At 43.5% G+C, this 13,356-nt stretch overlaps 1 protein-coding gene across 3 annotated transcripts in view; it reads right to left on the bottom strand.

Annotated features, from left to right (window-relative positions):
• Positions 1–13,356, bottom strand: part of LOC130032902 (protocadherin gamma-C5) — a 194,854-nt gene that overhangs the window by 175,459 nt on the left and 6,039 nt on the right. The window contains exon 1 of one of the 3 annotated variants that reach the window (XM_056124551.1): positions 6,037–8,619. The exons of 1 other annotated variant lie outside the window; for it this stretch is intronic. In XM_056124551.1, coding sequence (XP_055980526.1) covers positions 6,037–8,460 — 2,424 coding nt within the window. In that variant the 5' untranslated portion in view covers positions 8,461–8,619. Of the gene's footprint in view, positions 1–994; positions 3,500–6,036; positions 8,620–13,356 lie in introns of those variants that run through there. One more of the 3 variants, XM_056124546.1, reaches the window with a different exon arrangement.

Genomic DNA, 13,356 nt, shown 5'->3' with positions numbered 1-13,356 from the left:
CAGTATACACAATAAGGAATATTGATGTGATAAAGGTATTTGACCGATCTATTTTCTGTAATTGAAAAGAAGGTGGGTTACATGAGTGCAGATAAGTTATCATTCTATGGAAGCCTAAAATATCTAGTCTTTATATGAATATTTTTATTAATTTTCATCAGTCAGGAGAGATTAGGTAGGTTTGTAGGTTTGTTCAAATAATAGGGATTTAGAATGAAAATTCTCTTTATCAAAACAGATCAGTGTTGAGTCAACCAAAAATGGATACTTCCTTCATAACAGTTATTCAAGGACCCAGGTAGGAGCAGTAAATTTCCCTTTTCACCCTTTTTTCCTTTGGGCCACATCTGGAGGTGCTCAGAAGTTACTCATAGCTCTACACTCAGGAATTACTCCTGGCGGTGCTTGGTGGACCATATGGGATGCTAGGGATTGAACCCATGTCAGTTGCATGCAATGTAAGTGCCCTACTCATTGCACTATTGTTTCAGTCCAGGGGCAGTCAATTTCAAAGTGAAAATGCTCACAATGGTTTCCTCCAGGAAAAGACACATACCTTCCTACACAGTACATTTGCCAGAGCTAGTCACTACCTAGGTCCATACAGTCCAGACCAGGTAGCAGACCACAAAAACAGACCTATCACAGGCCAGGGGAACAGGAAATAGTATTTAAGCAGCAGAACTAAAGCTAAAGGCACGTTGTTTTATTTTCAAACATATGTTCCCTTAATTTCTTTTTTAAATATTTATTTATTTTTGCTTTTTTGGGTCACACCTGGAGATGCACAGGGGTTGCTCCTGGCTCTGCACTCAGGAGTTACTCCTGGCAGTGCTCAGGGAACCATATGGGATGCTGAGAATCGAACCTGGGTCGTCCACGTGCAAGGCAAATGCCCTACCTGCTGTGCTATCTCTCCAGCCCCTCACTTAAGTTTTAGAACAACCGCATTGGCACAATTGCTCTTAATAACATTCAAAAGAAATACACTCACCTGAAGTAGCTTGGGGTCTCCTTTACTTTCAAGTAAATCCTGAGATACCAAGAGGGGCTCGCTTTTCTCACAGCTCTCATGGCTGATGAGCGTGTCCGCGTAGTTGGGCTGCGGGAAGATCAGGTGACTCTTGCGCGAGTCCGCAGTCAGCGACACCTCATGCGAGTAGGTCTGCAGGAAAGCCCGCACCCCGTCCACGCCCACAAAGTGCGAGGCGGGCACCCCGGCCAAGCCACCCGCAGAAGCCTGCAGCAGGCGCGATGCATGCCAGCGCCTCAGCCTGAGCGCCAGTAGCACGATGACGAAGGCCAGGAAGACACAGGAGACCACGGCCACCGCCACCACCAGGTAGAGCGTGAGGTCCGAGTCGTCCTGCTGTGCGGGGGCACTGATGCTGCCCAGGTCTGCCAGCACATCAGGGATGCTATCTGCAATGGCCACGGTGAGCGTGACCGTGGCCGACAGAGGGGGTCGCCCGTGGTCCTGGACCCCCACCACCAGGTTCTGCTTGAGGGCATCTCTGTCCAGCAGGGCACGTGCAGTGCGCACCTCACCCGTGTGCAGCCCCACAGCGAACAGCCCTGGCTCACTGGCCTTGAGCAGGCGGTAGGACAGCCAGGCGTTCTGGCCAGAGTCTCTGTCCACTGCCACCACCTTGGTCACCAGGTAGCCTGGCTCTGCGGATCGGGGGGCCAGCTCCACCCCAGTGGAGCCATCAGTGGGGAGCGTGGGGTACAGGATCTCAGGCACATTATCGTTCTGGTCCAGAATGAAGAGGCTCAGTGACACATTGCTGCTAAGTGGAGGATTTCCGCTGTCACTGGCTTTCACTAGTAGCTGCAGGTCCCTAACCAGTTCATAGTCGAAGGAGCGCAATGCATAAAGGATACCAGTGTCTGAGTTGATGGAGATATAGGTGGAGAGAGGCGCCCCATGGACTGTGTCCTCGACGAGTGCATAAGTGACTTGGGCATTTTCAATGCTGTCAGAGTCCTGGGCAGTCACACAGAAGATGGAGGCTCCCCTGGGATTGTTTTCTGGAATATATGTAGCGTAGGAAGAATGAGCAAAGACAGGTGGGTTGTCATTGATGTCTGCCACATGCAGGGTAATATAAGTGTCTGTAGACAGAGGTGGACTTCCCCCATCTGTGGCTCTTAGAGTGATGTTATATTCTGACACTTGCTCGCGGTCCAGAGATCTGGCCGTCACTAAGCGATAATATTGTCCTATTGATTTTTCTAAATTAAATGGTGTATTTCCCAAGATAAAAATAGTGACTAGTCCATTTTGCCCAGAATCCCGGTCATGCACATTTATAAGGGCAATTTCTCTTCCAGCACTAGCCTCTTCTGGTATTGATCCTGTGAGAGATGTGATTGTAACTTCCGGGGCATTATCATTCACATCCAAAACAGTTACCAGAACTTTAGCTCTTGAAAGCAGACCTGGCCCATCTTGCGCTTCAACTTTAATCTCATAGAACATAGCATCCTCATAATCTAGACTTTTTAATAGTGATATTTCTCCAGTCACTGAGTTGAGATGAAAAATCTGAGCCATTTTCCCAGGCATTTTGTCTAGTACATAGGACACCTGAGCATTGAAACCTTCATCGGGGTCAGTGGCATTCACGGTAAGTAGCCGGGTGCCTACTGGCAAATCTTCCTGGACACTTACTTGATACTCTGGCTGAGTAAATACTGGTGGGTTATCATTTGCATCCAGGACTATCACTTGGATGTACAGGTTTCCAGAGAGAACAGGATCGCCACTGTCAGAAGCAACCAGGACAACTTGGTGAATTTCCTTTTCCTCACGGTCCAGAACCTGTTCCAGCACCAATTCTGGATACTTGGTCCCATCCGAGATGCTCTTCATTGCCAGGGAGAAATAATTACTGTGACTGAGCTGGTAGTTCTGCAGGGAGTTCATGCCCACATCTGCATCAAATGCAGTTTTAAGTGGAAATCGAGTTCCAGGAGCTGTCCATTCTCCAATTTTTATTTCCAACTCCTTTGTCAGGAAATCAGGAGCATTATCATTAATATCTTTAATTTCAATTTCCACTTCAAAAATTTTCAATTTGTCTTCAACCAGTATGTTAAATTTTACTAAGCAAGGCACACTCTGATCGCAGAGCTCCTCCCGGTCTATTCTACCCGCGGTGACCAGGCTGCCGCGTCCTGTGTTGAGAGCAAAGAGCTGCGTCCTACCTCTGGAGACGATGCGGACTCCGCGCTCCTCCAGCTCCGGGGGTTCCAGCTCCAGATCCTTGGCGATATTGCCCACGAAGGAGCCTTTATCCAGCTCTTCCAGCACCGAGTAGCGGATCTGCCCGAATCCAACCTTGCACAGCGTCCCCAGAAGTGCGCACAGCAGGGCCAGCCCTCCTGCTCGGAATCTCAGGGAACTGACCATTCTCATTGGTTGAGTATCTCTGAATTCAATTCCAATTCTCCACGACAGACTCCAATCTTATTTGATTCTTTCCTGGGCCTAATTCCCAGGTCAAAAGAGCTGGTTGACTGATAGGGTGAGCTCAGCTCTTCTGATTCGGATTTGCTTGTTCTTTATTTTTTAGCAACAAGGAAATGGTGGACTGGTTTTCCTGCCGCATTTTCCTCCATAAGTGGTCAACAGCGACACTCAGAGGCCTAACCGTTTCCTGCAACCCCTTATACAGACCCAAGTACGTACTGTTTCCTACTTGATTTTTTAAAAAATCTTTGGTATAGTGTTTATTGCACCTAACCGAAGTGCTCCGTGTCAAAGTGTATGATTTCAAGTTATTTTTCTCAGGAAACCATGAACTAGCCGTAACACTACTAAATACAGGTTCAGACTGGCCAGAGTTACTCTTTTGAAAAGTTTAAGAACCACACAGAAATGTCAGTCATCTTTCTGGACTAAACTTCTTGATATTTAAACTTTATATACTGAAATCTTAGTTTTAATGTTAAATATTTACTCCATTAATTAAGCAAGCATAAAATTGGATGTCGTACAATATGTGGGATTTAAGGTGAATGATGGGACACAGCCACTTCCTTCATAGAGTAATGGAGATATGAAAGCAAGCAGTGAATTATAGTGCATTGAGATGCACTATATATATATATATATATATATATATATATATACAGTGGAAGAACCAAAGGCAATGAAATGGTCTCCAATCTGGACATGGAGGTTAGTTAACATGAGCAGAGAGTGAGATCGGGGGATAAAATCTGTTTTTTCCCCCTGTCAAATAACAGACTTCAGAATATTAAGATTAGTATTTTCTCTGCCTAAATCTATAGTGTGAGGATTTTTTTTTTAAGATCGGAACAAAAAGTGGTAGAGACAAATGTTGATTTTTTTGTCCTTTGTATTTGCTTTCCACTATCAAAGAAATAGAAATATCGTACAATTGTCATTTTAATTATGATATGTAAGACATATACTCTTATGAAGAATTACTATATATACTAAAAGTACTATTTTTAATTTTTATCGATTCATACTTTATTAGTATAAGTAGAGATTATTTCACAGTAACTTCTAATTTTATCTGACATAGAATCATGTAAAAATAACACAATGGAATAGTGTTGGGTAAAATTTCCCACTCATGCGCTTAAATGTAATAATCACAGCATCTTAAAAGATGACATAAAACACACAGCTCAATTAGTACGTGATTATTTCCAAATTCTAATTTAAAATAAAATTACATATTCTTTGATTTCTGCTATTAAGCATATAACTAATATACTAAAAAACAGCATCAAAAGAGTAATGGGGCAGAAAGACTGTGGTTTTGAGGAGAACTGAGAGACTGGAAATATTTTTATTGTTTATTTTGGGGAATTTTCCCAGCGGTGCTCAGGGCTATACCTGCAGTGCTAGGCAGTCATGTGTTCAGTTCTATGAATCAAATCTGGAGCTTGGTGCATGCCAGCAAGTGTTCAGCCCCAGGAGCCATCACCCTAGGCTTGGAAACATCTTTCATAACAACCATAAGTAGGTAAGCTTGAAGAGAAATGTATAAAGTAGATCTTTAGGGGCAAGTATTTGAACCTTTTTGAAGGGGTCACACCTTGCTGTGCCTAAGGATTACTTCTGACTTTGTGTTTAGGTTTCACTTCTGGCAGTGTTCAGAGACCATATGTGGTATCAGGAATCCACCCTGGGTTGGCTATACGCAAAAGTGTCTTATTCGCTGTATTGTCTCTTTGGCCCTATTATATTATTTTTACAGATTAAAAAAAAGCAATATGCTCTCCAGATATGAAGAAAACAAAAGAATGAACGGAAACATCTTTACAGTTATACTACTCATTTATTACAAAGCAAATAATAATGCTATCCCTGTGTAAAGTATACATAGTTACATTAGAAATGAGCTAATCAGATTTTTGACTACGTGGCAATTCTATGACATACCTTCCCAGAACATTGTGAAGCATATCCAGCTAAACTTGCATCTTAATAGGAAAAAGTCACAGAACAAAGTGAAGTGAGGAAACCCACTGTGAAACTAAAGAGAGACTTGTGATTGTAAAGAAATTAAACAAGTGAAGGTTTAGTTACTCATAAGCAAAGTCAAATATAAAACACAAGCCTTACATTTTAAAGGAAAAATCATGTAGAGAACATAAAAAAATTGAATTTTTATGTTTTTAAGAGAGAAAAAATAATTGACCAATGTTGCTGGGATGACTTGTCCAGGGATAAAATACAAGGCTTAAGAAAAGGTACCCCAGTTCCAGTGCCCTGCTCTTTTTATGACCTAAATAATACCTTGACCTAATAGTTTCTGATTTTTATACTCATTATACAATAATTTCACTCTACTTCCCCCTTACAAGGTCCAAATACTTAAACAAACAAGAAAAAATTCACCAAGATTAATTTCCTAAATATTGAATACATTAACATGTATATTATGGGTGATAGAAGAGATATGATAAACAGTGGAGGCACTAACTAAATACACAGATGATTTTTTCTTTCTTAGTAAATTAGCTTGTAAGTATATTGCAAGGAGAGTTTACCTGAGAAAACGTTTCTCCTCCTTTATCTTCAAGCAGAGACTGTGGTTCCGATAAAAAATCTCTTTTCTCACAGCTCTCATGGCTGATGAGCGTGTCCGCGTAGTTGGGCTGCGGGAAGATCAGGTGACTCTTGCGCGAGTCCGCAGTCAGCGACACCTCATGCGAGTAGGTCTGCAGGAAAGCCCGCACCCCGTCCACGCCCACAAAGTGCGAGGCGGGCACCCCAGCCAAGTCGCCAGCAGAAGCCTGCAGCAGGCGCGACGCATGCCAGCGCCTCAGCCTGAGCGCCAGCAGCACGATGACAAAGGCCAGGAAGACACAGGAGACCACGGCCACCGCCACAACCAGGTAGAGCGTGAGGTCCGAGTCGTCTTGCTGTGCGGGGGCACTGATGCTGCCCAGGTCTGCCAGCACATCAGGGATGCTGTCTGCGATGGCTATGGTGAGTGTGACCGTGGCCGACAGAGGGGGCCGTCCGTGGTCCTGGACCCCCACCACCAGGCTCTGCTTGAGGGCATCTCTGTCCAGCAGGGCACGTGCAGTGCGCACCTCACCCGTGTGCAGCCCCACAGCGAACAGCCCTGGCTCGCTGGCCTTGAGCAGGCGGTAGGACAGCCAGGCGTTCTGGCCAGAGTCTCTGTCCACTGCCACCACCTTGGTTACCAGGTAGCCTGGCTCTGCGGATCGGGGGGCCAGCTCCACCCCAGTGGAGCCATCAGTGGGGAGCGTGGGGTACAGAATCTCAGGAGTGTTATCATTTTGGTCCAGCACAAACAAGTTTAGTGTCACATTACTGCTGAGTGGTGGCTTTCCGCTGTCGCTGGCTATCACCCAGAGCTGTAATTCCCGGAACTTCTCATAGTCAAAGGAGCGCAGTGCATAGAGGACACCTGTGTCTGAGTTGATGGAGATATAGGAAGACAGGGGTGCTCCCTGAAGGCTGTCCTCAGCCAGGTTATAGATTATATGAGCATTGTCATCGGAATCGGGGTCATAGGCCATTATGGAAAAGATGGAGGCTCCTCTGGGGTTATTTTCTGGAATGTAGGCAGAGTAGGACTTGTGGAGGAAGGTGGGTGGGTTGTCGTTGATGTCAGCTACCTGCAGCAAAATGAACGCATTCCGGGACAGAGATGGGCTCCCTCTGTCTTTAGCAGTCACAGTTATGTTGTAGGAGGAAAACTCTTCCCTGTCAAGGGCCCTGGTTGTAATCAGTCGGTAGTAATTGTCCACAGACTTTTCTAACTTGAAAGGAAGGTTCTCTGGGAGGGAGCATGTGACAAATGCATTTTGTCCAGAGTCTCTGTCATGTACATTGAAAAGTGCAATCACAGTGCCCGGAGGAGAGTCTTCAGGAACCGAGCTACTAGCAGATGTCATGTAAAATTCTGGGGCATTATCATTCACATCCAGGACTGTGACAATAACCTTTGCTCTGGTTAGGAGGCCTGGACCATCATGAGCCTCAATGTCAATTTCGTGGACTTTGGCATCCTCATAATCCAGACTTTCTGAAACTATAATTTCTCCAGATGTGGATTTAAGCTCAAAGACCTCCGACGTTTTCTCAGGGTTTTTTTCTTGAAAATATGACACCTGGGCATTGTATCCTTCATCTGCATCCATTGCGGTCACTGAGAGTATCCGGGTGCCTACAGGAGTGTTCTCTGGAACACTTACACGGTACTCCGGCTGAGTAAAAACAGGTGCATTGTCGTTTGCATCTTGGATCACTACACGGATTCGAGAGGTGCCAGATCGTACTGGGTCGCCCCCATCCAAGGCCGTGAGAACCAGATGGTGGACAGCTTCTTCCTCACGGTCCACTGCGCGCGCCAGCACCAGCTCCGGGTACTTGTTCCCATCCCCTCCCTGTCTCATGTCCAGAGAAAAGTGATCATTTGAGTTAAGCTGGTACTTCTGGAGGGTGTTTTCTCCTACATCCGCATCATGTGCACTCTTTAGAGGGATCCGGAACCCTGGCGTATTTGTTTCACTAATTTTTAGCTCCAGCTCCTCTACGCCAAAGCGAGGGGCATTATCGTTGATATCTGTTATTTCCACCTCCACCGAATATAAATTCAATTTGTCTTCCAGTAGGATGTTAAAATTCACGAGGCATGGCGCGCTCTGGGCGCAGAGCTCCTCCCGGTCTATCCTGCCCGCGGTGACCAGGCTGCCACTTCGCGGGTTCAGCGCAAAGAGCTGCGTCCTACCTCTGGAGACGATGCGGACTCCGCGCTCCGCCAGCTCGCGGGGCTCCAGCCCCAAGTCCTTGGCGATGCTGCCCACGAAGGAGCCTTTGTCGCTCTCTTCTGCCACAGAATAGTGCATCTGCCCAGCGCCGGTTTCCCACAGGGTCGCCCAGAGAAGGCACAGTGGGATCAGCCTTGTCCGTAGTGGCACCGTGGGCAGCGCCGCCATTTCTCGTCTGCAGCAGGCTTTGCTCCCAGGCAGCTTCCACCGGCCAGTGTGGGATCCAGTCTTCAGTCCTCAGTGTTCAGGTGACCACGACTCAAGGCACTCAGGTCACCGGAGAGAGCTAATCGGCCGCTGGATTGAGTTTCTGTGCTGCAGGGAAGCGCTCGGGTCAGATACCCAAGCCTTTGTGTGGTGGGAGCAGGAAAGTTGGATTGGTCGTTCCGCAGGTTTTTCCTCCTTAGGTGGTCAACAGCGACGCTCAGAGGCTTAAATCATTTCTGCACCCTCTCAGGCAAACCCAAGTGACTGTTTTTGTTGGCCTTTTGGCTTTCAAGTTGCATCGAAGGATCTTAAAAGTTCTAAGATACTTAAAACATACTCGTTCAAGGTAGGAATGGTATAGGGGATTGCGACCTTGGTAATAGTTCCAGGAAAGCATTGTCCAACCCTCCGGGCAGTCATCAAGGCGGTGTGACTCTTGCTGTGTGTCTCTAAACTCTTATTTTATATTCAGTGACAGTAAGGTCATTTTAAAACTATTAGCTACATTATCTAATGTTAAGTATTTTGTATTTCTGTGCTTGATGACTTACCACTTAACTTCAAACGCTGTGTTAAATAGTTGAAGTGTCAGTCACTCAATAGGGTGGCTGCCTCCTGCCTGACTCTTGCTGTAAATGGAAGTAGTGAACTTGATGAATACAGACCCAGCTCTCAGGAACCTTTCAGGACCAGAGAGCACACAGGAAAGTAAATACTACTAATAGAGAACTGCGGTTGTGGGAAATATGGAGAAATGGCTGATAGGAAGAGATATCCAACCCTGATTTGGGCGTCAGGAAAGACTTTTTCGAGGACATGGTTGAAGCTAAATTCTAAAAAAAAATTGGATTGTATGGACAAAGAGGCTAGAATAGAGCTCTAGAATCTCTGTAAAAATTCTTGGAAGTGAGAGATAGCATGTGACAATAAGGAAATTGAAGGTGGTCTTAGTGAATAAAGCCAGAGAGTGAGGAGATTTTTGTCACAGAGAATCAATTTCTTTAAATTGTTTTTGTGGTTGCCAGTTCCTTTTTTAATGCTAAGTGTTTTTTATAAAATAAAATTAGTAGATGTCTTCTTACTCCTGTTTGGTTTTTATGACTTGTGCTTAACAGTTATTTAAAAAATAAACCTAGAAGTATTTCAAACACAGAGACAAACTTAGAAAATAATGTAGGGGCTGGAGAGATAGCACAGTGGATAGGGAGTTTGCCTTGCACGCGGCCAACCCAGGTTCAATTCCCAGCATCCCATATGGTCCCCTGAGCACCAACAGGAATAATTCCTGAGTGAAGAGCCAGGAGTAACCCCTGTGCATTGCCAGGTGTGACCCAAAAAGAAAAAAAAGAAAATAATGTAATGAAAGTCAATGTATATACCATTTTACATTGATTAAATCTCAAATCGTGATAAATGTCACTGAGATCAGTTCTTAAATATTTTTGGAATAATTTTAGACAGAGAAAGATTGCAATAATAGTATAAAATACTCTATATACATTATTACAAGTGTTAACATTTTTATATTCATTCTGTATGTTTTTCCCTTTCCCAATACCTCTGACCTATTTCAGACTATGTTAAAATATGATACTCCTTTACTTCTAAATGCTTCAATGTATATTAAAATCAATAGCATTCTTTCATTACCAAATAGGATGAAATCAGCAAAATGGCATTGATATAGTATCATAGCTATAGATGTTGGTCAAAAGTTTTCCAGTTGTCATAATAATGCCTATCAAAAGAAAAAATATTTTTCTTTTTGTTGCTGGGTATTGAACCTAAGGCCTTACACATACAAGGCTTGTGCTTTATTTCTGATAAAGAAAAGAAATTGGGGATGTACTAAGATGGCTCAAATGACTGAGATGGAAGCATGAGAGGGGGCTGGGTTTGATTTTTATCACCACATTGTACCCTCAGTGCCACTATGTTAGGCTCCAAAACAAACAGTTCTGATCTAGAATACGATCTAGGATCATATATCACATTTAATTATGTCTTTTTAGTTGGACTTGCTCTAAGACTTCTAATTGGGCTTGCAAACATTTTATAACTTTATATTTTATTTTTATCTCTTTTTGTTTTTTGGGGGAAACAGTCAGTGTTATTCAGTGGCTACTTTCAGTGCAATACTCCCAGTTTCAGTTGCTCCCAGAGATGTTTGGGGACGAAATAGTGTTAGAAATTGAACCTTGACTCTGATATGCAAAGCATGTACTCAGATATTAACTGGATATATATTTTTATTGTGGTAAGATGCACATTGCAAAATTGAACATTTTAGCCATTTAAGGTACATAGTTTAAAGCACTACATACATACATACTGTTGTGTGATCACTTTCATTCCATTCCAAAAGTTTTTCATCTTCCTTGACTCTGTACTTAAGTATGTTAATACCCCCTGAAGAAATGAAGCACTATGTAAGCTGACAAATAATTTTCAACATGTGTGCAAGATAGTTTAATGAGAAATGGAAGTTAGAAATCTAGATTTATGAGCTCTTTATTCTATTTCACTGATCTATGTTTATTTTAATGACAGTCCTATGCTGTTTTAATTATTAAATAAAGTTTCAGATAAGGGAATATGAGACCTCCAACGTTGTTTTCTTTCCTTCTCTCATCCCTTTCCTTCCTTGTCTTTGTATTTCTTGGTTGTTTGTTTTGGGGTTACTCATGGATGTGCTTGAGGTTTACTTCTGGCTCAGTTCTCAGGGGTGATTCATAGCAGTACTCTGGGGACCTATACGTGGTGCCAGGATCAAACCAGGATCAAACCTGCATGCAAGGCAAGCACCATATCTGTTGTACTATTCTTCATGGTTTATTTTATTCGTCTTTCCTTCTGCTGATTTTTCCAGTTCATGCTTCTTGCTTTGTATTATTTATTTATCTTTCTTAAGACTTTCTTGCTTTCTTATCTTCCTTCTTTTCTAGGTATCACTGTATCACTGTCACTGTCATCCTGTTATTCATCGATTTGCTCGAGCAGGCACCAGTAACATCTGCATTCATCCTAGCCCTGAGATTTTAGCAGCCTCTCCTTACTCATCCTTCTCAACAGTGCCGCACTGGAGGCTCTTTCAGGGTCAGGGGAATGAGACACATCATTGTTACTGTTTTTGGCATATTGAATACTCCCTGGGGAGCTTGCCAGGCTCTGCCGTGTGGGCAGGATACTCTCAGTAACTTGTCGGGTTCTTTGAGAAAGAGAACTAGACTATAAGAGGTTGGAAGCTTGGTTTTATAGTCTTTGGATCTTGGCCATTGATGGGATTTCAAGGTGCCGGGGGCAGTTTGTGGGTGTGACTGGATAGCTACTGCAAAATGGGAGATCTGGGTGGATGAGGCCCAGTCCTGATCTGAGCAGACTTGGAGATCTCAGCCCCGGGACCACGCACCTGGGTTCCTCTGCCGGTTCCTTCATGCGTGAGGCTCGTCAGAGCATGTGGAGAGTGGCGTTGAGCATGGCTGTGGCTGGGCACCAGAGGTCTGCAGCTGCAGGGGCTCTGCTTGGGGCAGGGAGGGAAACTCAACCTGCCCCCTCTGAGGGGCCCCAGTGAAGACAGCCTGGTGCGTGGGCAGGAGACTCTGCATCATTCTCTTCCGGGAGCTTTGTTTTATAGTCAAACAAAGCTAAAGTTTTGTATAAAACAAAGCTCTTTTCTAGGTATTTGATAGAAATTTTCAGTTTTCCTTTATATTCATTAAACAGAATTTTAGTTATGGCATCTGTCTAGCCTATATTAGTCCTAGCAATGGACTTGACAAAATTTTCATTGTCTTGTTTCAGTACAAACCCCATTGTCAGTTTCTATTGCTTCATCATCAGAATTCTTCCCGTCTTGCATTGCCATAATTTACACTTTCATCTTTGTTATCTCCCATATCACTTTCTTTAAATTTATGTTAGTAGTTTTTCCCCCTTGTTCTTTATTTCACTTGGTTGGGGTCCTACCCAGTGTTACTCAGCAACTACTCCTGGCTCTGTGTTTGGGCCACTCCTGGAAATAGTTGGGGGAAGCATATATGATGCCAAGGTTTGAACAGGATATTGGCTGCCTGCTTGGTAAGTGCCTTAAGCCCTGTACCATTTATGTGACTCACCCCCTGGTTTCTTGTGTACCAAGTTAAATTCACTTATTTTAATAATTTTATAGTTTTTGTGTTGCTGTTAATGAAATTCAGCCCTCCATAGTGCTCTGCCACTGAGTTACATCCCTGACCTGTTTCTTTTTTTAAAAAAGTATTATATTTGCCTATAAACTTAAACTTAAGTACTATTTTAGCTGAATTCTATGATTTAAAAACATATTTAAATTCCTGTTCATTTCCAAGTAGTTCCCATTACCCTGTAATTTGGGGATGTAGATTTTGATGTAAAACATTTCTTGTTCCTATTTTTATACACGTTTGCTTTGTAATTTTTCTGTTCTATTGTGTTATAATGGACACAGCTGTAATCTATGTAAGATGTAAAACACAATTGGTATATGTAGACATTGTGAGAGGATTTCCTACATTGAGTTAATTTTAACACATCCATCACCACACCTTTACATTTTTTTGGTAAGAACATTTAAGTTTTATTCTCTTATCAAACTTAATCATACAATAAAGTCTTTTTTCCTGATTTTTGGGTCATACCCAGCGATGCTCAGGGTTAACTCCCAGTTCTGCACTCAGGACTTACTCCTGACAGTGCTTGGGGGCCATTCAGTATGCTGGGGATTGAACCTAGGTCAGCCACATGCAAGGCAAATGCCCTACCCACTGTACAATTGCTCCGGCCCCGCACAATAAAGTCTTCATGTTATTTTATATTAGATAATCAGCTCACCTCCATCTT

The sequence above is a fragment of the Sorex fumeus genome, unplaced genomic scaffold (genome assembly GCF_029834395.1).
Source record: "Sorex fumeus unplaced genomic scaffold, SorFum_2.1 ptg000051l, whole genome shotgun sequence".
Lineage (NCBI taxonomy): Eukaryota > Metazoa > Chordata > Mammalia > Eulipotyphla > Soricidae > Sorex > Sorex fumeus.
The sequence above is the reverse complement of the archived record's forward strand: the minus strand, read 5'-3'. Positions and strand labels throughout refer to the sequence as shown.